Raw genomic sequence first — 25,079 nt, forward strand, 5'->3', positions numbered from 1 at the left:
AGCCCACACCCTCCAGGCACTCAGCGTCACCTTCTCAGGGCAAAACTCTCTGCCCTGGGAAAGACCTGTCATAACTCCACAGAGTTGCGAACATGCGGAAAAAATGTAACTTGGGGTCAAGAATACTTCTTTTTTCATCTAGCCAGCCCCCATCAGCCAATGGAATAAGAACATTGTCAGATCTCATTCTTGCCCCTGAAAGGGTGATTTTAAGTAAGACTCGTGCGGCATGGGTGGTAGAGAGCAGTGAGCACAGCTGCCTTCCAAAGAAGGAAGCTCTGTGCTGTCCCTTGCTCTCCTGTGCAGCTCCTCCTCTTGTTGGTCATGGGACATCCATAGGGGGTGTTTGGCATTTTAGACGCTGGAGGCTTCTCTCTGCGAGAGCTACAGTGCATGGCTGACCGGGGGTGACATATGGCCTCGGGTGCCCCTGCCTCACTCTCGCTTCCGCCGGCCCTCTTGGGAGAAGGTGGAGCTGGCCTCCTCCAGCTGATGATCGACTTGGTTGTTTGTAATTTTCTCTCACAAAATAAATACTCCAAGGCTGTAATTTCTCGTGCTTGGTCTCAACCTTAGACATGTATTCTGCTGCTGTTGTTTTTGGAAAGTTTCAGAAACGTCTGCTTGGAGATTATTTCAGTGGGAACACGTATGTCAGCAGTTCAGCTTCTCGGATGCATTTTCTTTTATTTTTCGTGTTCAAATAACCCTTAAAAATAGAAAGTACCTAGGCCTCAGCGAGGAAGTCATGTCAAAAATTCGTTTTCCCTTCACTCTTCTTCTGGTTTTTTTTCCTTGCTCTCTTTTCCTGAGAATATGCAGAGAAAATAAGACGGATCTACACAGACTGCATTGCCAAGAAAAATAACAGGCCTTACTGTTGCCTTCACCCAACTTTGAAATTCTACCTTGTTCATTTCACAGTGGGACAAAGTTACACTGCAATTAGGTACTCCAGTTAAGCCTCACTTGCCTTTTTTATCATTAAAAAAAAAAAAAAAAAGTTCTCAGAAATCTATATTTTTGCAACTATTTTTCTAGACCAAGCCCTCTAGGTCCCTTGGTCCAGGAAGTAGCTCAGTCTCCCCAGCTGCTGAATACGATGCATCACAGGCTGCGGGGATCCCTCCACCTCCATACTGTTGTCAGTTTCTCTTTGACACGAAGGAGATCCCACATGTCCTCTTTGGGCTCATTGAGGGGTTACCTGCTTACAACCCTGTCATGGGGATTCATGAGTTAACTCCTTTCTCCCTCTGGACACCTGCTTCCTCACTCTCCTTCCTCCCCAGCTACATTCTTTCCTCCTTGTTGCTTTTAAAAGCAGGATGGTGTGGCTGGCACCAGTAGTGAGGTCTGTTTCCATTTTGAACCTTATAAATCATGCAGGGTGCAGAAGTAACAGGAATTGTTTGGCTGGTCCTCGTTAAGCAGGAGGGGGTCTAGGCCGAATTTCCTCAGTAAAACCTCTGTCAACTTTACAACCCAAACACCTCCATGGCTGCCATGCGCTAGGATGAGAAACAGCCGTCCTCTCCTCTGTCGGCTTGTCGTCTTCCTGCTCTTTATTACTTTGTCTTCATTCGGCCTCCCTGCCGCCTCCTTCCTTCCCTTCCTCCTTTCTTTCCTGGGGCATGGAAAGAGCAGGTCATGAGCAAGCAAGTTCCCTAAAATCCTGTAACTGGTCACTCTTGCCATATTCTAGATAAAAATGTTATTTCATTGAGGGAAAGTAGAAAATTAAAACTAGGATCTGGGTGATTAAAACTAGTATCTGGACACCAAAGGCTTGCTGTATTAATGAACTTTTCCTTAACAAACAGGGATTCAGAAATCTGAAAATTAAAATTTTACATTGTTAAAATTCCTCATTGCTCTACCTCATCCTGTTCCGAGGTCAGTTCATTAAGCACCCACTGGGTGCAGAGAGCTGGTAGGAGAAAACATGAAAAGGCTACTATTGTGGTTAAAAGCACAGAACTTTGGAATGAGCCCAACCTGGTTTCATTCCAGGCCTACAGTTATACGACCCTGGGCTAGTTACTTACCCTCTGGAACTCAATTTCCTTGCCTATAAAATGGGGATAATGGTCCCCATCTTATAGAGTGATTCTGAAGATTAAAAGAATACCTCATGAAAAGAGCTTAGCCAGGTACCTGTAGTGGTAACAGGCATGTCTTCCCCAGTCATGCGCATCCTTAGCAGCTTTCCTTCATTTCACTGTTCTAATAGCGTGGATCTATTGGATTGTCTGAAAAGGAGCAGAAACTCTATCTACACCTAGAAGAAAAATACTTGTCAGGAAAAGTTTAACGTTTTTCTTTCAAACCTCTTTTAGAAAATGTTCCTGTCCTTTTCCACAATAGTAGAGGAGACCTGGGGGATCCTCTGATGTCAAGGATACGAGGCAAAGGGAAGGATTAAAACCCAAGGGGAAAGGACTCTTTCCTAGAAAACACTGCAAACCCCAGTGCAGAGCTGGGTTCAAGATCTGGTTTGGAGGGGTGCTTGTTGGGCAGAGCTATGTAGCCCTGTTCACTCAGCAGCCAGGTGACAAGCTGAAGAGCCAGAGGACCTTGGAGAAGGGAAAGGTTTAGGCAGATCTTAAGTACTTCCTAGCACAGAGCAGGAGCCTCAAGCCCACCCTTCAGCCCCCGTGTGAGGAGAAATGGGGGCTGAGAGGCCCAAGACAGGCTCTGACACCAGCCCATGCAGGTAGCCAGAACTCCAGAGCTAATACAACTCTCAGTTGGGCAGCTTAACCCCCCTCTGAGTTTTCACGGTTGACTGTAAGTTTTGGAAAGAGTTGCTGGTTAGATAACTGGTCCAGAAGAGTTAGCACTTTGAATCTAAGTCACCTTCCTGGGAATAATTATGAAAACTGCCACGTGTGCATGATTCAGGAAGATGCATCCACTGCCCAGGGCATTGTGACGCTGCCTTCGGGGACCTGAAACTCTGAAGTCTTCCTGCCTGGTAGGAGGTTGGCACACCTTCCACGTTGGTCTCATGTTCTTTCTAGAGCAGTGGAAAGCACAGACGCAAGATCGTGGTTTAGGCTGACAGAAGTGTGCATACATTTGCCTCTCGATGATTTTGATGAATCCTTTAAACACCGTAGCCTAAACGAGGCATGAAAAATAATATTGTAGAAGAGGAGGAATTAAAATTTTCAGCAGTCAAGAAGAGAGTGGCTGATAGCTGAGATCTGTTGTCCAGTGGCTGGAAGAGCAGTGCAGTCTGGCCCCCAGAGACATGTTCTGGGTGGAGATGCAACAGAGTGTCAGGAGTACAGACTTTGTAGAGATGGAGAACACTAGAATTGCAGCACCACGGGCAGAGAGAGGAACAGGGGCCTTGGCTGATACGTGATTTTTGTGTGTGTGTGTGTCTGTGTGGGGGGGGATGCAGAGGTTACAGACAAGCTGAGGAGGGTCGGTTGGTTCCAGGAATCAAAGAATGTTAACAGAGATGTTGGTGATAAGCTGGTGTGAGTTGAAATAGATCTTTCATGAGCCTTGGAGACTTCAGGAATGTTACTTAGTCCTAGTAGTCATATCAGTTGCTCAGTCATGTCTGACTCTGCAGTCCCATGGACTGTAGCCACCAGTTTCTTCTGTCCATGGGATTGTCCAGGCAAGAATATTGGAATGGGTTGTCACTTCCTTCTCCAGGGGATCTTCCCAGATCAGGGAAGGCATTGGCAGGCGGATTCTTTACCACTGCACCACCTGGGGGTGATAGTAATAGCACCTAAATGAGGGATGCGGGGTTCATTCATTATACCTGTGACAGTGCTATGCACAGTGGTCCATATTAGTGGCATGGCGTGCCACATGGCCGTGGGCAGCTGGGCTCCTGCAAGAACATGGTGAAAATATCTGCCTCCTTTCCAGCATCGTTGCTAAACATTCACTGTCCCGAGCCTGGGACTTGGCTGCAGGTCTCAGCCTCTCCATCTGCTGGGCTCTCCTGTCCTTGTGGCTGTGGGTACCCTGGGCACGGCTCTGGCATTCTTACCATGACATCACCTTCCAGCTCAGAGGAGCAACTTAGAAGCAGCTTATTTTAGATAAGAAATGGCATGTTGTGTTCCTTGATCTTCCAGCAGTCCAGCCAGGTCCGCACTTTGGATGTCACCACCATGGGGGTGTCCCAGGCATTCTCACCGAGGCCCTTTCTCTCTCTCTTTCTCATAGCAGAGCGTGGCAGGGGATTGTGGCACCTCTTTGAGTGACTCTGGTGGCTTCTGGAACGTTGGCTTTGGACCCTTTGTGACGCAACATGCCTCGTGGGATGATAACGATGCAGAGAAGGAAGCAGCCGGAGGTCACACTCGCCTGCCTCCTCTTGGCCGCGGCGGGCTGCTTTGCGGACCTGAGTGAGTGTTTTCCTTGATTTCTCTGAGGCCCCCTGGGAGGAGCACTTTGCCCCCAGTGTCAGAGAGAATCATTTGACAAGGACCCTCTAAAAAGGCCTTCTTCCTCCTGGATTTCTTCCCACTGACCTTCAGGGACATGTTCAATACTATGAGATGAGAAATGAGCTCAATTACATCATATTGATTGTGACTTTGCTGTTTTAATCATTTCAAGCATATGCTAGGGAGGAATAACAGTAATCACTGAACTGCCTTTATTGAGCACTTATTATATGAGGTTACAGCAGGCAGTTTATATGCATTGTGTGTAAGCTTCCCAGCAATATTATTAGTCCCATTTTACAGATGAGATACTGAGACTCCAAAAGGCTAAAGTCACCTGGCTCAGAAGCGGTGGCACTGGGATCCAGATGCAGGTCTTATTCAAGTCCAAAGCTTGAGCTCTTGGCGTCCCACCATCCTGCCACTCCAGTCTACCTTCTGGGAACCAGGCCAGGTTGGGGACTGGACCTAAGGCCAGCAGAGTTTCTTCAGAGAAGGGTCAACCCCTCTCTGGATGGCTCAGCTCTGAAAGGCTGCCTGGGAGCTGTGCTTCTGAGCACATCGTGCTGTCGGTTTCTTGGGGGGGTGTCAGTTCATCGCTGCATCCCTGTTCTTCCTCCAGATGAGGTTCCTCAGGTCACTGTGCAGCCTTCTTCCACTGTCCAGAAGCTTGGAGGAACCGTGATCCTGGGCTGCGTGGTGGAGCCCCCCTGGATGAACACCACCTGGCGCCTGAATGGGAGGGAGCTGAACGGCTCGGACGACACCCTGGGCATCCTCATCACCCGCGGGACCCTCGTCGTCACGGCCCTCAACAACCACACCGTGGGCCGGTACCAGTGTGTGGCCCGGATGCCTGCAGGGGCCGTGGCCAGCGTGCCAGCCACCGTGACACTAGCCAGTGAGTCGTGCTCCTCCGCCCACCGCCTGCTCTTTCTCTGTTCCCCGTCCCAGTCAACACCCCCCTGTTACCTTATCATAAAAGGGGCCTTACCAGCTGACCTCTCTCATCAGACAGTGGTGGCCGCCCAGTAATCTCCAGTGTCTGGGGGACCTTTGTGCTCTCTGGGTAGGGGCCTTACCAGGAGTGAGTGTCTATCCCGAAGGGGGCTTGACATGGTTGACCTGTTTCTGTGGGCCCCAGAGCTGGGCCATGCCATGCCTTTCTACCTGGTCACTCTGTGGTCCTAGAGGGGGTGGTGCCAGCTCTTTGCTGCCCGCCCCACCCCCGCCCACTCCATCCTCACAGCAGTTGCAGTCAGAGCGTGTACAGGGCTACGCATGGTCTGAACAGATACTGCGCATTTCCTCTCAGCCTCCTGCATCTCTGAGGGGCAGGCCTATTCCAAATGCCTGGAATAGAAACTAGAACACAATGAAAAGGCAACTGCGTGATAAAGAGGGAGAGAGGAAGAGATGAGGAGATTGGTCTTCCAAAGAGGATGCCAGGAGAAGTCTGCTTACTACTCTTACATTTAATTACCACTTGGATATACTGTTGTGCCCAAGCTTAGTGCACACATTACCTGATTTGCCATGGGAAATGAGACTTGGCTGATTAGAACTCCCGAAGGCTACAGAGCAGCCCCAGCACCTGTTCTTATATGCTGAGTCTATGGTCAGGAAACATTTAGCCCTTGAACAATGCAGGGTTAGGGTTGCTGACCCTTTAGACAGCTGAGACTACATATAACTCATAAGGGGTCCTCTGCATCTGAGGTCCAACCAACCTCTGGTCATGTGGTACTGTAGTATTTATTATGGCAAGAGACCCATGGCCAAGTGGACCCAAGCAGTTCAAACCCTTGCTGTTGAAGGGCCAACAGTATTAAGAATTACTTCCCCTTCCCTGCTGGCCCAGTCGGTAAAGAGTCTGCCTGAATGCTGGAGACCCCAGTTAGATCCCTGGGTCAGGAAGATCTCTGGAGAAGGAAATGGCAACCCACTCCAGTATTATTGCCTGGAGAATCCCATGGACAGAGGAGCCTGGGGGGCTGCAATCCATGGGGTCACAAAGAGTTGGAAACGACTGAATGACTAACACTTTCACTTTCTCTGCTGGCTGAAGTGTAGGGAACAGGGAACCTTGTTGAGAGTTTAATGGTGTTTGGACTTACTCTTCGAGGTCTCCTGTCCCCTCATGTCCCCTCAGCAGTGCCCCTTGTCCCAGACACCCTGCCTTCATATCACCATCATCGTCTCCCTTGTTGACGTTGTAGTTCTTGGAGGCTGGGGTCCTTATGTTACGGGTCATACCAGAGGCAGGAAACTTATAAAATGCTCCTGAAAGTCAGCTGGGCTCCCTGAAGTGTGAGGCGTGAGTCCTGGGAGGAGAGTGGTGAGAGCTGGCAAAGTAGAAAAGCAGGGGGAAGAAAGACCCTTCGTTGCCTCTGGCTTTCAGATGCCTCTGGCCTTCAGTCTGTGGGAGAACAGATAAGACAGAGGCTGCCCTAGTGTGCCTGTTTCCTTGGGAAGCAGTCTAGCAGCCCTGCCCTCTGCTCAGAGGCGGTGGGGAGGAAGGCAGGGGGTCCCCAGCTACCCTCCTGCGGGCAAGGCTGGGGAGGGGGCTGCATCTTAGAGCCCCCCACACAGTGGGAGCCACTTTTCCTTAGTGGCTGCAGCAGTACTCACTGACCCTCAGTGCCACACCTCTAGAGAGCAGGCTTAGAGTTCGGGTTACAGTCAGGGTTCAGTGAGGGAGGCAGGCCCTGGGCCCCCAGCTGTGCTGGTGGACTAGGGGAGGGTGCTTCACTCAGGTGAGAAGGTGGGGAGGGATCATCTTGTCATAGCAAGAGGGGCTGAGGTCAGAGCTGTGCTTCTTACCGTCATACTTCTCTTGTATATTTTTTTTAATGATAATTAAAGTGACACATAGAAAGTTTATAATATACAGAAAATGTCTCCTCACCATCCTCGCAGAGCCGCCGTCGTCATTTTAAAGTATACCCTTCTAGCCTTCATCTGTACCCGTATTTTTACAGCACTGAAGATAGTTACTATCTTTAGTCTCTCCCCTTTGACATTGTAGAACAAGCATTTTCCATTGGCCGTATGACCATATTTGCATTTTTTGTTCAGTATAAAGTGCATCCAGTAAAGTACGCAAAGTGCACTAATCTCAAGTGAACGCTTTGTGCTTTTTGCATGTACGTTCTGTGTAACCACCTCGCCAGCAGGCTCCTAGTTCATCTGTCTTCTGTCACCCACCAGAGCAGAAGCACAGTTGTGCACGGCCCTGGGACATCCCAGAGTGACTCCACTCTAAGGTACTGCACCCTTCTAGTGCTGAGCAAGCAAGTCCCTGCCAGTTTTTCATCTTTACAAAGAAGAGGTGCTTTTTAGCAACGTTTGTGCCTTTGAAGGGGCCCACTGCTCCTCTAGGAGGTTTGCTGCCCTGCAGATAGTCAGCCCTTCTCTGTGAAGATCCAGGAGACTCTGTAACTTAGCCCACTCAGGAGCTAGGCTGCACCTTTCACTGTTTGGAGGAAGGGAGAGCTGGAGAGGAGAAGATTTATTTTGGAGCACTCTTTCTACTTCAGGGTGAATCTGTGTGAGGAGAGACAATTTATAGCCTTTATTTTTAAAAAATTCCTGGCCCCTCTTTCTCTGGTGCTTGAAGGGATCTGCAGTTGGCAGTGAGGACAAAGGGAAGGGTTTGGTTGCAACCCAAGGAGGCACAGTGAGAGAAGAGGGGGCTTGTGCAGAAGCCGAGGCGAGTCTTGTTTGAAAGCCAAGAGCTATTGGCGTGTCACTTAGACATGAATCAGAGGGAAATGTTTGGGCCTGACCAGAAGATGGATGGAGAAGTGCTGGAAATGGAGAGCAGGCCTGCAGGGTCTGTGTCCTGGGACAGAGGGAGTTGGTGGACTGGAACTACAGCCTCCCAGACTTGGAGGAGGCAGTGACGGGGTGACGGGAAGGTGGGAGAAAGGGGTGCTGTCTTTGGGTTAATGCCATGGGGGATTTGGCCCAGACTCAGCCGCTAGATTAAGTTTCCGAAAGCACATTCCTGAGCAGAATGGGGGCTGTGTTTTGCCAGTTGGCTGGTGTGCGAGGGAGGCTGAGCTGGAGCAGGGATTACAGGAGGCACGGTCTGCATTCAGAGGCGAGGCTGGGCAGCACTTGCTGGCGTGCACACACGCACGCATGCACACCCACAGTTGGTGTTTCAAGCTTCCTTCTCCTCCTCTCCTCCAGCCTCTCCTGTGTGCATTCAAACACTTGTCCTCAGACAGAGCACGTGCTGTTTGACCTCCCTGGCAGGACGCTGCCTCCTGTGTCTTAGTGAACTCCTAGAGATCACTGGGGGCTTCCTGTGATGGGGGCCAGGGATGGGGATCCAGGGATGTGGAGGAGGCTGCCAACAGAGCTTTCCTGGTCCAGACCACTTTCTCTCTGATGCCAGGGGGTTCACTTGAACTCCACCCCTGCCTGGTGGCATCAGGTAAAATGGAACCACATGAAGCCTCGGTGGTGCGCACCCACCCTCTCCTCTGAGTGGTCCTGCCCACGCGGAGACCTGCTGTCCTTCCTGCTCTCCTCTCTGGAGAAGTTTTTTTTCTTGTTTCACTTAAGCTTTCCTTGTGGTGAATCTCTCTTGTTGCTAATGCTTCACTTCAGACCATCTTGTCTGATTCCTTTGAAATGTTTTTACTTTGATCTCCTTTCTTCTTCTTGCCTGTCTTTTCACAAGCTTGACACCCAGAGGCCAACCATTCCACATGGCTCTGAGGCTCCCACTCTGTGCACTTGAACCAAAAGCAGACGTCGCCCACGGACACCTCATTCCTTGTTCTGGCCCCTGCCCGAGACGGCCTTAGCATCATTCTCCACACAGCATAGCAAGTAATCATGACCAGTTCAGAGCCTCATGCTATCTTCTGTCCCTTACTGCAGTTATCTACCATTCAGATAAGCTCCTACTTTCATTTTTTATCTTTTTCCCTATCTTTTAAATTAATTCTTCCAGCTATCCTATCATCCCCAGATCCTACTGGTACTTGGAAACAGGCAGTAACTGAGTGGATGTTCTCTATCTGGGAAGATACATAATTGGCTCTATGACTTTACACTGGCTAATGTGAAGTCTTAAGCTGGTGCTGGTTTAGTTGTGAGGGGATCCATAACCCCTCCTTAAGGTCTTTAAGCCCTAGGGCCAGTCAGAGAGTGATCTTTCTTATCAGAGATCAGAGGCAAGACAGAAGAGGTAGGAGTTCCCCTTCGGCAGCTATCTCCGTGACTCTGTGCCTTTGAGGAAAGGTCAGAAGGAGACAGGGGCCCTTTGTTACCATAATTTAACCCAGGAGTGAAATGAAGAGCCAGACTGGTGTAATGGAAAAAACATGAAACTTAAACCGAGGATCTTTTAAGTTTTAACTCTGCCACTGAAGAGTTCATGTAGCTTTGGACAAATCCCTTCATCTCTCAGATGGTCACAACTGTGAAATGAGCTCAGTACTGATTACATCATCTGCCTTATGGTTTTGTTTTTTAGAGACTCAAACGAGAGAATATATGATAGTACTATCTTGAAGCAGGCTTTATTCACTCACCCATGTGGTCAACACATATTTGTGGAGCATCCTCTTGGAGGAGGCTCTGGGGCACGTTCTCTGTGCTGCTCAGCTCCGTTCTGGGAGCAGCGCTTAGAATGACACAGTCCAGGGGGCCAAAGCTTCCATCTCAGCCAGAGCCAAGAGAGAGGACTGGCTAATCAGGGGCAGAGGACAAACCCGTTTCCTGTGAATTTTGTAGCTCCCTCTCCTCACATGTTCTCCAGTGCGGATTGCCACCTCCCTGCCACTTTGAGAGCAGCCCACAGGGTTGCTGCGTGGATATTGTCACTGTAGCCCAAAGAGGTGTCCATTTATGCCTTTGTTGGTTCACTGATGCGAGTTATTGCAACCAGACAGCACTGGCAGGCTGGGCCAACCCTGGCCCTTGGTGTGGTTAAGTTCCACGAACAGAAGCCATGTCTCTTCTTTCTCAGCTCCCTAAACTCTGAGTCCCATCAAACACTTCCTTAAGGTCTTCTATGCTGTGACCGTGAATTAGAATAGGCCACTAAGGCCAGTTGTCGACATTTTCTTAAAACATTTCTAGCTTCCTTTATCCTTGTTTTTAGTCAGGGTTCTCTAGAGAAGCAGAATCAATCACTATACACACACACACACACACACATATAGACACACTTATGTAATTTTAAGGCTTTCCTTGTGGCTCAGACGGTAAAGAATCTGCCTGCAATGTAGGAGACCTGGGTTCCATCCCCAGGTTGGGAAGATCCACTGAAGAAGGGAATGGCAACCCACTCCAGTTTTCTTGCCTGGAGAATCCCCATGGACAGAGGAACCCGGCAGGCTACAGTCCATGACGTCACAAAGAGTCGGACACGACTGAGTGACTAAGCATACATGTAATTTTATGGAGAACATATATATAATTATATGCACACTCACATGTATGGGGAGAGAGAGAAATCGAGAAAGGAAAAAAAGAAAAAGATTTATTTCAAAGGATTGGCTCACATGATTATGGAGGCTGGAAAGTCCAAAATCATCGGGCGAGCCAGCAGGCTGGAGATTCATGCACTCCACTAGGGAATCAGGAAACCAAACATTCTCTAGCCCTGAGTTCAATAGCTTGATGTTTTGCAGGTTGGTGTCCTGAAAACTGGGGAGTGTTTAGAATTTACAACAGTGCAGTAAGACCTGCTCTGGGCTGTTGAGGATCTCTTAGTCTGATGGAGAAGACGGACTGCAGTTTCTGTTAGCCATAAAACAAGTCAGTCAGAGCCATGAGTTGCCTGAGAGACATAAACAGATTTTAATGGGAATTCAGGGGAAGAGTGATTCATTTCCATTTCAGGGAATTGAGGAAGACTCAAGGTTGAGCCTCGAAGAATGTGTGTGGGACAACCTTTATCTCCAGGGTTTTGAGTCCTCTCATCTTTCTCAGGCCTTCAACTAAGTTCAGCTCTCTACACTGTACACTTAGACCTAAGCCCAGTGCTGTTTCTGGGACGGTGCAGATACTGCAGTCAGTGCGGTCAGATTCTGAAATCGGGATGGGGTAACAAGAGATAGTCACCTGGTGGCTCTATTTCCCTAGGAGAGGAAGGGGTCTGCAGCTGAAAGCTCGGTCTGAAGCTACCTGCCAGACTGAGCTTGAGTCTGCCTCCTTTGCTGGGGGAGCTCTAGACAGCTCCACATGGGAGTGTAGTTGGAAAAGGAAAACCAACTCGAGCTTGAAACACAGCTGTTTTATGCCCATACGTGCTGTGTGCTTTACTTTGCCAGTTGGACAAGAATGAAAGATACTGACTGCTAAGTCGCTTCAGTCATGTCCAACTCTTGTGACCCACTGAAAGATAGCTTAAAATGCCAAAGGTATTGAGCAACTTGAGTGCCTGAAAAGGTACTGAGCAACTTGAGTACCCTTTTTAGGAATAGCTTACAGCTTTAGGCCAAAGTCACGGTAACTCTTCTCTGCTTTCTACTAGTACAGGCAGAAATTCACACCTCACAGGAATCTCCTCTGGTATTCATCTTCAAAGGGCATGGGCAATACTAGTCCCATTGGTCTGGGACAAGTGCTCAGGCAAATGTGTAGTGTAAGCTCAGGGCATCATGGCAGCGACTTTCTGCCCCACACAGCCAGGGTTCTAGTTCTCTGTTTAGCAACAGTCAATATTTACCACACACACACACACACAGACTCAAAAATTCCATGGTGCATCTTCTACCAAGGACATGCTTAGAATTCCCCATTCCTCTCCTCAACCTATCCTTGGCACACTCAGCCACAGGCTTTAATAAAATCCTAGGTCCATTTTCTCAGCTAAGAGAAAAGGGAAGGACCACACAGTGAGTTAAGCAGGTACAACTATAGATTCAATGAGCCAGAACAGACTTGGAGAAGCCTTTTGCACAGGAAGATGAGGGAAGCATTGATTAGTTTGCTTGAAATCCCTGGAACTCTTTAAAGAACATGATGTATGATGGTTCCTTTAAAATGAAAACAAATCAAGAGAGAAAATGAGTTCCTTTGCTCCCCTTTTTTTGTGTGTATGTGTGTAAGAGTTTAGGGATTTCCACTCTGATCTTGTTTATAGATTTTCAACCATTTTTTGGAATCTACTAATAGTCCCAGGAACTATAGAACGGTGAGTCTGTCTTGCAAATGGGACAAAATGTTTAAATAAAGCACTGTCACTTAAGACTGAGGAAGAAAATGGTAAGCAAAAGGGGGAAAAACTTACTGAGGTAGAAACAGCATGTTGTTTTTCTGTAGGGAAAACTGTGCTTAATTTTTAGTGATGGTGCTCCTTTTCTACTTAAAAACATTTGAAGGAATCATAGAGTAAGACTCAGGCTACAGCATGACACTTTAGCACCCCTCTCAGCCGTGCCTCCTCCTCCAGACCCAGCAAAGCTGCCATCTCCTTAGCTCGTCTCTCACTTGCCCTGGGTGCTCTGGCTGCCTGTAACAACCTCCTTTCCGTTCCTTTTCCCAGAAAATTCCCACTTCCCTTGGGTTAATAAGTGCAAGTCGCTCAGTTGTGTCTGACTCTTTGTGACCCCATGGACTATATTGTCCACGGAATTCTCCAGGCCAGAATACTGGAGTGGGTAGCCTTGCCCTTCTCCAGGGGATCTTCCCAACCCACATCTCCCGCATTGCAGGCGGATCCTTTACCCGCTGAGCCACAAGGGGAGCCCTGGTGGCTCAGACAGTAAAGCGTCTGCCTAAATGCAGGAGACCCGGGTTCAGTCCCTGGGTCGGGACGATCTCCTGGAGAAGTCAATGGCACCCCACTCCAGTACTCTTGCCTGGAAAATCCCATGGATGGAGGAGCCTGGTAGGCTACAGTCCATGGGGTCACAAAGAGTCAGACACAACTGAGCGACTTCACTTCACCTTGGGTTAATTAATTCCTTCTTGGTGATCAACCTTCAACCATCCTCTCCTCTAGGAATCTTTTCTTGACCCCCCTTTGACTCCCCAGGTCTAGAGTGGGGTCTCCTCTTCTGAGCCCCCTGCCATCCTGTGTTCACTTCTCTAGACCTCTCCAGCCACCGTCTCTTTGCCCTTCACCTCTGTGATCACCACACCGCGGCACACGCTTGGCCTTCAGTGAATGTCTAGGGAGAGGCAGGCTCCCAGATAAGATATGTTGAAGTCTAGAAGATCAAAAAGAGCATGCAGAAGGCAGACAAAGATTTCTTCACCCAGACTGTGGTATAGTAGAAGTTTCGAGGAAGTAAATAAGAAAGGACGAAGCAACACTTGGGATGTAAACAAGCTGAAGATACAAATAGATTTAGGAAGGGTTTAGAAAAATTGATGGATGTCAGAAGCATAAAGCATAAAAGAAGTTAAGGTGTTGGTGGAAATTCTGCAACCTTTGAAGGCAGACGCCAGTGGCTGTGGCTGCAGTCCTACCAGGAACCTCCCAGGACCCTGTCAGAGAGGGTGGGCAGATGGCACGGGTCGTCACCACTGCTTTTAGGACTACACAGTTCCCAAGTGTGTGTGGAGGGTGGGGGCAGCGGGAACTCCCCTGGCCTTAAGACACTGCCCCTACCTCTTCCACCTGGAATTCTGTTTTTTCAGGGACACACTGAAGGGCTCACGTCCATTGTTCCTCTGAACGCCTTGGCTTCGGTCTTCTCTCCTCTTTCTTCCTGTACAGGCCGCCAGCCTGCCAAACACTGTGCCAGGAACCAGTTCTGGCTCTGATGAGTCCAGACCACCGGGGTTCGCATTAATTTTCCCATTGCTAAGTTTCTAGTTTATATTTGGTTGATCAGAGAAATATGTGTGATGTGGGTTGCTGGCAAGTAAATCTTTTTTTTCCTTCTTCTCTCTCTCCCCAGTGTATTTTTTCAAACCATTTTATTCCTTCATGCAATCCAAAAGAAACTCCCTAGTTCTGCTAGCCAGCCCTACCTCACAGCAGCTCTGGAGTCAGATAAACGGGATGGTCTACAGACGTCTCTGGTCATCTGGTTGCCAGACTCAGTGGAGAAACGGCTCCCATCCTTACTTTCAAGGATTAATAGCATTTCTCGTTCTTGTGTGTCTTTTTTTTTTTTTTTAAATATTTTTAAATTGGTTCAATGAGCCAAGAAATTCCTGAAGCATTAGGCCAGTTTACTGCAAATCATTTAATGACACTGCAAACTAGGTTCTTTCTATTTTCCTTCTCCTTCCTCTCACACTCCTCTTTTTATGCCCTGTCTCCTGTTGTGCCCACCTCCACTCTTGACTTTGATCTTCTGCCCTCTTCCCTGTGGCTCTTTCATCTCTTCTCCACCCAGAGCTTTTTCCTGCTACTCAAATCTAGGTGCACACCCCACCTTAATTCAAAAGAAAGAAACACACGATTTAACAACTAATGTGCTTGGCATCTGCAAAGGTGTTTTTTTTGTTTGTTTGTTTTTGTTTGTTTGTTACCCTCATAGGAACTGTTTTTATTTAAGTAAAAGAGAACATGCTTTACTTTCATCAGAAAGTGTGTTTGCGAAATTTCATGTCATGTTTCCATGGCTGTCAGGAGAGTGCTTTGGAGCTGAAATTATTCATGCAATTGAACAGGCAGAAAAAAAAAAATCCTAAAGAGAGTAAATGTATTTGCCCATTCTTCCAGCCTGCAAAAGAAGTGCTCACTCCACCAGCCCCCCTTCTAAATTGCCTGGAGATCGAGGTAACCTAATCTAGGCTCGAGCACTGGTGAAGGTGGCAGGGATTACACTTAGGGACACTACTCTGGCAAATTGTTAGAGCCAGCCTATGTGTTGCTTTAACTGTCTTTTCGATTAAAGCCCCCCATGGTTAGGAACTATGTCTTGATCTTCTTGGTATCTTCTACAACTTCAGCCTGGCTGAGTGAATAGTGATGTCTGGAGGGATGGTATTGTGCCAGATGCCGACTACAGAATATGCTGAGTTTGCTCAGCTTTGTGGGCCCCCGTTGGGTCTGACTTCAGTGGCCTGTGTGCCAGGGCTTCAGACTGGTGATAGGCTTACTCACTCCACAGAATGCGTGCCTCAGAGGCCTGCCCATCCCGCAGTCAACCCTATTCACTCATCAAGAGCAGGCAGTTCCATCTCTACAGGCAGCACCGTCAGGCTCCAGCCTCCACTCCACGTCTGCAGTCCATCACCATGACTTTCCAGTTGTAGAGAATTTTCTTTCAGAGGCTTGATCTGGGGGTCATGCCAAGCCATGGCTCCTCAGGTGACTTGGAGACCAAGAGTTATGTTGTGATTCTCTTCCCATCTGTGAAGTAGTTCAGGGCAAAGAGCCCACCCAGGGAGGCAGGTGTGGGACCCTTCCCCAGCTCAGACACCACCTCCAAGTCCATCCGTAGAGCAGTGAGTCGTGCACTCTTAATTTTACTCACCTTGTACCTTTGCCACCTTTCAAAAGGTTCAGGGCCAGGCCACAGGGTCAGTGTGTCACTGGGGTACTCCATTAGGTGAAATCTTTCTACACTTTGTAATACTGCCTGTAGACGCAGGAAGCCAGTACAGGGACAAGTTGAGCCCTGGAAGCAGGACAGCTGGGAGATGGAACGATCAGTCAGCCCAAGTTGCTGATGGCCACGAGGCTGCCCAGCCGCCCTGGAAGCACTGCCAAGTGAGCTCAATGTAGTGCCCCCGCAATCAGTGGATCGCATCCAAGCCTCAGCAGATGAGCGCAGGCTTGTCCTGTGAGCCCTGAGAACAGGCAGGAGGGAAGGGCAAGACTGACCAGACACAAGAAATACCTGGATGGATTAAAAGCCAGAATGTTTGTGATCGTTCAGCTGAGCTGATGGAGATGGGGGTGTTGGTAACTCTAGGAAGCCTCTATCTGAAGGTGCTGTCTTACCTGACTTCTTTCTTTGCACTTTAAATTTGCACCCTAAGGGAGGATGCCTCCCTGGTAGCTCAGCTGGTAAAGAATCTGCCTGCAATTCAGGAGACCCTGGTTTGATTCCTGGGTCAGATAGATCGCCTGGAGAAGGGAACGGCTGCCCACTCCAGTATTCTAGTATTCTGGCCTGGAGAATTCCATGGACTGTGTAGCCCATGGGGTCACAAAGAGTCAGACACGACTGAATGACTTTCACTTTCAAGGGAGGACTCAGGGAGAAGAGAATCAAATGAGGAAACTCCTTGAATGTAAAGGTTAGGTTTATTGATTACATGGGGGCATTTTGTGGAGGCACAAGGCATCATGTAATGGGGCATGGAAAGTATGTAAGAACTGAAGGATGAGCCTATAATGAAGATCTAACAATTCTGTATTAAGAGAATGTGAAAACAAACACTAAATCTTGTGATATAATTCACAGAGCTACTCAACCTTTTATTCACAAAGGAAAGATCAAAGCTAGAGGTGGAGAGAAAGAGAGAAAGTAAGTCAAAAGGGGCTCAAGATAAAACTTGTCGATTTGTAGTTTCACGAATGATCCTGATGGTGACAGCCACACTCACATGCCTCTAAAAGTTTTTATTTTCCTTCTTTTTTCCCCACGGGCAAGAAGGTAGGAGCCTGATGTACCCTGGGAATGTGAAGAGAAATGTCAGAGCACATTCCATGATTGTATCCGAACAGATCCCTGTCACCTGTGTATCAAAGCTCCTATGGAAGTGACTTATCAGAAGATAAATGTTCCGTTAAGAAACTGAGTGCTTAGAAGGCAGGGAGCTGGGCAGGGTTCTATATGGAGCCTAAGATACTAGGACTTTCTCAGAAAGCAGAAAGTTCTGGGACTAATAAAGAAGGTCTGTAAACTCAAGAGATGGCCCCAAAGACCAGGGCTTCTGACCTGTTGAGAGCTGAGGGACAAGAGTGGGCCTCACGGCATTTGATTAGTGCAGACAAGTTAATAAAATAGCTGGAAGAATACACAGAGAGGATGCAAAAGAAGGGTCTGAGGGAAGGTAAGAGGATTAAAGCTGCAAAAACATTCCTCTAATGGATTTCTCAAACACACCAGCCAACAGGCAAGGGCAGGTGTCCTGTCAAACCATTTCCCCCATGAAACCTGATCCATCATTCTGCAATGAGGCTGGAGGCCTGCTAACCCTATTTGTAACTGAAGGGCCTGCCCCTTATTCCCAGGGAAGTGCTCTGAGCAGCGCAGGGACTCGCCAGGAAACCAGCTTTGCAGACAAAGGGGCCTGGGAACAGGCTGGTTTCCTTCATATGCAGCCAACTAGATCTCTGCATCTGCCTCTCATCTGGTGGCTGATTAAGCTGTTATTGATCATGAAGCCTCTGCCCCTCCCTGGCCTCCTTCCTGCCCAAAAAGTACTAGAAAAGGGGGTGCTCTGAGTTTCAGATCGCTCATCACTTCATTACTCTGCCTTTGATCCCTTAGTGAAATTCAACTTTTGCTCCACCAGCCAAATTGGGAGCATTTGTCTAGTGAAGCAACAGCTAAAGCTTAAGCTCAGGGTGTGGGGTGGGGGGAGGACAGAGCCGGGGACCCAACTGCTGCTTGCTTGTTTTGAAGCCAGTAGGCTCGCCTGCCAGTCGGCCCTTGTGGGGAGCTAGAAACCCAGCTGGGGTGTCCTGGGTCCTGCCTGCCTGGGCTGTTGTGCATATGTTGGCATCAGAACAGAAGGGCTGCCCGGCTGACCAGTGCCCAGCTTGTGCCTCCCTCACTGCACAGCCCACTGTTTCCAACCCAGCAGTGAATCCTCAGAGTGTGCAGAAGGCCCCCAGAGGGGCTTAGGGGTGTGTAGCATTTTCCAGTCTTGAGTCAGTGAGGTGTGTACATGGAGGAGAGTGTGCTCTGTGCACAGATAAGTTCTCAGTTACAGAGGGCAGGAGCCCGGGGCTAAGCTGGAAATGGCATTCTGATGCCAGACTCCTTTCAGTTACTCACATCTTTCTTGCAAAATGCTTTGTTAGGCTTAAGTATATTCTTGCTTGAGGCAGATTTTCTTGGAATGAAGTAAAGGAGAGGGTGAAACAAAAACTCAAAAACTCTTGGTGGAGTAGTTTTAGATTTATTAGACCATGCAAGAGACATGCTTCTCAGTGACTGAGGAATTTTCCAGATGCCCCTGGGCTCACAATGCTCACAGCTCTCTCTGTGGGGAGTCTCCTGACTTGGCAGGTACCTGTCCTGAGGATTAAGGCTTTTGCATTGCTGAGGTACTTTGCTTATGAAAAGCAGGTAGTAACATCCAGCTAGAACTCCCTGAGCACAGGCTGTCCACCCTTTCCCACAGTCCACCATCCTCCTCGCTGAGAGAAAATGCCTCTGCTCTCTTGGCTGAGAGGTTCAGCCAGGACTGGGCTATGGATTTTGGGGGGCCCAGTGCAATGTGAAAACATGAGGTCCCTTGGTCAAATGTTATTTAAAATTTCAAGGCAGTGACAGAAGAGCATTAAACCAAGCGTTGGCCTCTTCCAAGTGAGGGGCCTGGCACAGCTGCACAGGCTGCATGCTGACAAAGCTGGCCTTGAGCACCGTCTTCCAAACTCTTCATTCAGCAAGGACTCAATGAACGTGGTGCCTCCTGAAGACTGTGCAGTGGGGCTTGGGGCTGGGGCACGGAGTGAAAATTGATAGTTTGCCCACTAGGAATTTGCAATTTAGTTAGGGTTGGATATCACCAACTTAGCTTCCCTCAGCTTCCCTCATAGCTCAGTTGGTAAAGAATCTGCCTGCAATGCAGGGGACCCAAGTTCGATTCCTGGGTTGGGAAGATCCCCTGGAGAAGGAAATGGCAACCCACTCCAATATTCTGTCCATGGAGAATCCCACAGACAGACGAGCCTAGCAGGCTACAGTCCATAGGGTCGCAAGAGTCAGACACAAATTAAGAGACTAAACCACCATCACCAACACAAAATTAAATAATGATGAGATGATTCCTTAAAAACCCAGAAGGCTCCACACCCACCCAAAGGAAGGAATCCATGAGAAATCTCACTTTGACCCACAAGAACCACTTGTGTTCAGCCTGGAAAGTGAAATGGGGCTACAGAGATGAACCATGCATTCTGTCATCATTTTTACCACACTACTTGGCGAACCGCATGTATTTCTTCTAGGGTTATTTTCATTTCAGTTATTGTATTCTTCAACTCTGGTTGTGCTTTATACTATCTTTGTTAAAAAGCATCTTCTCATCCATTCTTTTCTCAAGTTCTTGGATCATCTTTAGAGTCATTGCTCTGAACTCTTTATTGGTAGACCCAGTCTGTGGGTCGCCCACCTTGGGGATATGGGATTCAATTATATCTTAAGTGTGCCCCTCCTACCATCTTGTAGTGGTTTCTTTGTGTTTGGATGTAGAATATCTTTTTTGGTAGGTTCCAGACTTTTTTATTAATGGTTGTTCAGCAGTTAGGTGTGGTTTTGGTATTTTCGTGGGAGGAGGTGACCTCAAGGTCTTCTATGCTGCCATTTATCCTAACAACATGTATTTCTTATCTCCCATATATTAGACCTGTTTTACCTCTTTCCTGTGACCCTGGAAGTAAACACTCAAGAAACATTCCATTTTCAAAATATCCACATTTAGATAAAGATTGGCCACACTTGGATAAAAAGCTGATGGAAAATTTGTTGTGCTAACCCTTTGACCTCACAATGTCAACCCAGCTCAATTACAAAATCTGAGTTCACAAATAACATGCATGGGCATCTTGTACCTGACTGCAGGGGCCCAGCTCCAAGATAATCATTGATTTGGTCATCTAGCGTTCACTGAGCATCTACTTAGGCCAGAGGACAAGATAACAACACTTGGTCCCTGACCCTAAAAAGTTCACAGTTGAATACTGGAATCAAAGGGACAATGATCCTTTCATAGAAATAAAAGGGCTTTCCTGTGCTGCTCTGGCTTGACTTGACTGAGAGCTTCTAGAAAGTTGCGTTAAGTGGGAAACCTCCTGACCTCACTGAGTGCCGTGATCACAGGGCTCTCCTTGGTGACAGTAGTTTGTTTTTGGTAATTATTTCGTGTCTTCTGTGAGAAACGTGACTCCCAACTGCTGCTGTTGCCTTGTCTGGGAACGAACCGCACAGGCAGGTGGAGTCTTGCTGTAAACTGCAGTTACACTGTGATGGTATCAGTTCTCAGGAGCTGAGTAGAATGTGGTGTGGTCAGCACTCAGAAGAGGTGCCTCCAGGGCTTTCTAAGCACCTTTGTGAAGAGAGTGTCTGGGTAAATATTTTCATCTCTCTTATCTTATTCTCTATTAGTTTTATTTCCTCTCTTAAATTAAATTCAGCTACAGTCCTGAAAACCGAATTTGGCATGTGGTTTTGTTGCACAAATAGCCCATTTTGTTCAGCGACATCAGTGATTTGGCTTCAAACAAAGAGAGTTTTGTTGTGTGGGCTGTTGGATTGTTTGGGAAATATCCTGCTTTTGTTCCAGATGGATCTCCATCCAATCCAGTTTAAATCCCATCTTCCTGCCACCAAGGCAAGTTAGAAGAGACTGCAGCCTGGTGTCAGGACCTCGGTTCCCCCGCATTCCACTGCCATTAAACCCCACTGGAGACATTCCTCTTTCCCTTAGAAAACCCTTTGGGTATCCACAATCTCCATCCCCAGCTCAGAGACCGAATTAGCCATGACATGACACCGCTGGCTCTTTGTTTCTGCGGATGGGAAACCCAAGGTCACGCAGGCCGACTATAAGCACCGTACAACACAATTTTATATAAGAGATTTGACTGTCTCCATTTTAGTAGCCACTGGGGCACCTGGAACCAATCCCCAGGGATACTAGGGGAGGACCACATAGCTGTGCATAGCAGGAATCAGCCTTCTGGTTGTAACTATGATTGGCCATCAAGCAGAATCTCAGGCCTTTCACTTTTTGATGTGGATGTCTGATTAGGCTATTCTTGACTGAACTGGAAAAAAGACATAAGCATTCTCTGTCATTGTTCCTTTCAGTCTCCATGAGCTGTGCCAGGACATTTGTGCCCTGACCATGACCCATTTCTAGCCAGGTTCAGTGGGGCCAATGGGCCTAGGCCCCTTGCTGCCTTAGGTCAATGTAAGAGAAGAGGCTGGTCTGTGTCACAGGCAACACTTGATGGAATTCTCTACACTCACCCACCAGCAGCTTATATACAGCCAGTTGTACTCACATGCAGTGATGCGAGCCATACATTCCCTCCTGTCGACTCTAGACCACAAAAGGCTGGAGTAAGGACTCAGAGCACCCCCAGAGGACCCCTCAGCGTGTGAGGTTCTTGCAGCTGTTGACTGTGACTAAAGACACTGAGGCATAAGCCCAGCCTGATACAGTGCACTGTTCACCTCTCTCTTCCATCTAGGCCCAACCAGCCCCTTCTCTTCTCTCCACAGATCTCCAGGACTTCAAGTTAGATGTGCAGCACGTGATTGAAGTCGATGAGGGGAACACAGCGGTCATCGCCTGCCACCTTCCCGAGAGCCATCCAAAAGCCCAGGTCCGGTACAGTGTCAAACAGGAGTGGCTGGAGGCCTCCCGAGGTGAGTAAACAAGCAGGAGCCTGGAGGTCGGGGCCAGGAGGGAAGTTGGTGCCTCTACAGTGCCTCCCAAACCCTGTCAATGCCCCACAGCACCTTCCCCATGCTGCTCAGCCATCTGCTACCCTAATATGCAGCTCTACGGGATATTGAAGGGCCTCAGGGTGGAGGTCCCCTGAATCTATCACAAGGAATCTCCTCATCCTTTGAGGCCCTGCCAGATGTTGCTGAGCTGTTGCCACTGGATCAGAGCTCTCAGCTCGGAGTTCCAGTCCCTCCCCGTGCCATCTTCCTGCCACCAGGCGCGCACTGGAAGGCTGCCTGATGAGCCAGATGTTCCTAGAGCTGTGGACTCCCTGGTGGGAGGCGGGGCTCTTCCCTGCACAGTAGAGCAGTCTCTCTAGAGGAATCTGAGGTTTTCCCTCTCCCCGTCTTCCTGGTGTTGCAGCCATCACAGCTTCCTGCTCAGGCCACGGTGGGCATGACAGCTGGTCCAGGGGAGACTGAGTGTTCATCCACAGAGTGCCCACAAGGCACTTCCTCCCACAGATGACCTGCACTTAAGGCCAAGTAGACCCTGTGGCTGGACCCTACACCTCAAAATGTATACCTTTTAAAATGTCCTAGAGATTTCTAAATATTTTTGTCAACTTTCTGGTTATGAAACTTTATGGTTATATGTTTACTATAGAAAATACAAAAAAAGGATTTTTTAAAAGATCAAAAGTCTAATCCTGCCACTCAGAAATAACCAGAGATTAGAGTATGAATGTCTACTGTCCCTGGTGGTGGCCCCTGGAGGAGGCCTGCCCATCCCACAAGAATCAAGGGCTTTTTCCTTCCTATTTGGTATTTACTTAAGCAGCTCACACCTGGGGCAGCCCAGTGATAGGCAGGCACCAGACTCAACAAGCCAGATTGCAGGGACATCCAGATGGCCAAGGGCAGGCCACTAGAAAGCTCAGAGCTGATGACCAGTGCTTTGCCTGTCAGGATGTCAAACACTATCCTAGTTGCCAGGTGTGCAGATACTATGAATCTGTCCCCTGTGGACAGAAGCTGAACTCAGCCCTGGGACCCACCCCTGTGACACATTGATGCAAAAGCAGACAGAGCCTAGCAGGCCAGTGATGCTGAGGGAAGGGCTTCCATCATATTCATGGAGAGGGCTAGGGTTGGGGATTAAAATGTTCCTCCTTGGCTGTAGAAGTTCAGCAGTAAGAAAAGGCTCAGAGTTGTGACCATGACAAAGACTGATGGGAAATTCTGAAGGCAATTCCCTCCTTCCTGGTGGCTTGGAGGAGTGATCAGCTCATCTCCCGTGTGCGCAGCACGGCCTCGGTCCTAACAAGAATCTTGGAGGCAGCACACATCATGCCATCTTACCAGTGAGGAAACAGGATCTGAGAGGCTAATTAACCTGCCCAAGATCACAGTTAGTGTTTGGCAGATCCCCAATCCTGCTTCCTTTCTGTGCTTCTTGAGCACCCTTGAAAATAAGAAATGCTCCTCCACAGGCCTGTGTACAAACTCAGGGTGGTGGTGGGATGTCAGCCAGCCAGTTTGTTAGCTGGTTGTGTAGTGGCACTCCTGGCACTTCTGTACCACTTGGTGTGAGGTTTCATGGGGAGAGTAGCGGTTTCAGTTTGGACTTGTTGGGACTCGGGTCAGCTCCTGGCTTCTGCCCTACCTGCCCGGACCTTTGTGGGAGCTGCTGGGTGCATTGTTCTGGGCCCACCCTCACCCCCTGCCCCCCTACGCCCCTGCCCTGTCCTCTCCTCAGATAACTACCTGATCATGCCATCGGGGAACCTCCAGATCGTGAACGCCAGCCAGGAGGACGAGGGGATGTACAAGTGCGCCGCCTACAACCCGGTGACGCAGGAAGTGAAGACCGCAGGCTCCAGCGACAGGCTGCGCGTGCGCCGTAAGAGGCGGGTCTCGCGGATGGGGGCGGGAGCGGCTGGTGGGACATCTGGGACTCGGGATTCAGCGGCGGTGGGAGGTCCCTCCTTTAGCCAGCCTCTCTCTGCACGTGGCCCTCGGGCTTGTCAAGGGGCCGGGGGTAGCCAAGCTCACTGGTCGTGTCAGCGCCCTGTGAGAGACGTCGTCTGACTCCTGCCTTTTGAGAGCTTTCCTCCGCTGTGGTACTTTTAGAGGAGGGGGACGGGTTGGGATGTGTGTTCTGGGGCAGGACAAATGACAGGAGCGTTTGTGCCTGTGTGAGGCCACCGGGCGTGCTTTGCATTCTTCTGTCTGCACTGCAGAAGCGCCCAGCATCTCTCTCGGGACAGTCCCTGGAGGCCCGTGTCGCTCTCCATTTCTGTGAGAACAGCAGCTGCCTTGGCTGAGCGAGTCCTGTGCGGCAGGCGCTTTTTCAGGTTCCCGTGTATTCAGTAGAGTGACATCTTATGTGGAGTTAGAGTTTAGAATTGGCACCAGTGGCAGATTCATGAAGCTAATCAAGCAAAGCTTCAATGGGTCCTTGCTCACCCAATTTTGTATCTGTAATACTCTGTTTTTCTTCAAGAGGGACTCCCAGCTGTGTAAGTTTCAGATCTTAACAAACACTGAAGCTGCCCTTGGTTGGTGTATAAAGAAATATCACAGAGTGTGCATCTTGTGGGGTTCTGAAGAAGGTCCCATGTAGGAGAGCAGCACTCCTCTCCATCAGTTCTGTGCAGTTTCTACCTCACATTAAATAAAGCTCTCTGCCTCCTCAGCTGAGCACCTGATGAAATACTTGATCAGCTTTTGGATATGAAAAATGCATATCTTTAAACCAGAAAGTGTTTCCCAGGTGGCACTAGTGGTAAAGAACCTGTCTGCCAGTGTAGGAGACATAAGAGATGCAGGTTTTATCCCTGGGTTAGGAAGATCCCCTGGAGGAGAGCATGATAAACCACTCCAGTATTCTTGCCTGGAGAATCCCATGGAATGAGGAGCCTGGCGGGCTGTAGTCCATAGGGTTGCAAAGAGTCGGACACAACTAAAGCAACTTAGCACACGCACAAACCATAGCTTTAAAGGTCTGTCCCACTCAGCCCAGCAGGATGCTCACCACCAGGCTGTTTGATTCCAATTCCAGCCCTCCAGGCTGCGTCCTGGGGTTGGGCTACCTGAAGCAGGGTGGAGGGGATCCTCTGCACCCCATCCTGGTCCCACACAC

At 48.9% G+C, this 25,079-nt stretch overlaps 1 protein-coding gene across 15 annotated transcripts in view; it reads left to right on the top strand.

The window, feature by feature from the left end:
* Positions 1-25,079, top strand: part of BOC (BOC cell adhesion associated, oncogene regulated) — a 273,171-nt gene that overhangs the window by 232,468 nt on the left and 15,624 nt on the right. For 8 of the 15 annotated variants that reach the window (XM_060417718.1, XM_042231472.2, XM_042231448.1 and 5 more), the window contains 4 exons: positions 4,201-4,382; positions 5,047-5,325; positions 21,767-21,913; positions 23,694-23,837. In XM_060417718.1, the coding sequence (XP_060273701.1) occupies positions 4,286-4,382; positions 5,047-5,325; positions 21,767-21,913; positions 23,694-23,837 (667 nt within the window). In that variant the 5' untranslated portion in view covers positions 4,201-4,285. The remainder of the gene's footprint in view (positions 1-4,200; positions 4,383-5,046; positions 5,326-21,766; positions 21,914-23,693; positions 23,838-25,079) is intronic. The other 7 variants (XM_060417722.1, XM_042231475.2, XM_060417735.1 and 4 more) reach the window with 1 other exon arrangement.

The sequence above is a fragment of the Ovis aries genome, chromosome 1 (genome assembly GCF_016772045.2).
Source record: "Ovis aries strain OAR_USU_Benz2616 breed Rambouillet chromosome 1, ARS-UI_Ramb_v3.0, whole genome shotgun sequence".
Classification (NCBI taxonomy): Eukaryota; Metazoa; Chordata; class Mammalia; order Artiodactyla; family Bovidae; genus Ovis; species Ovis aries.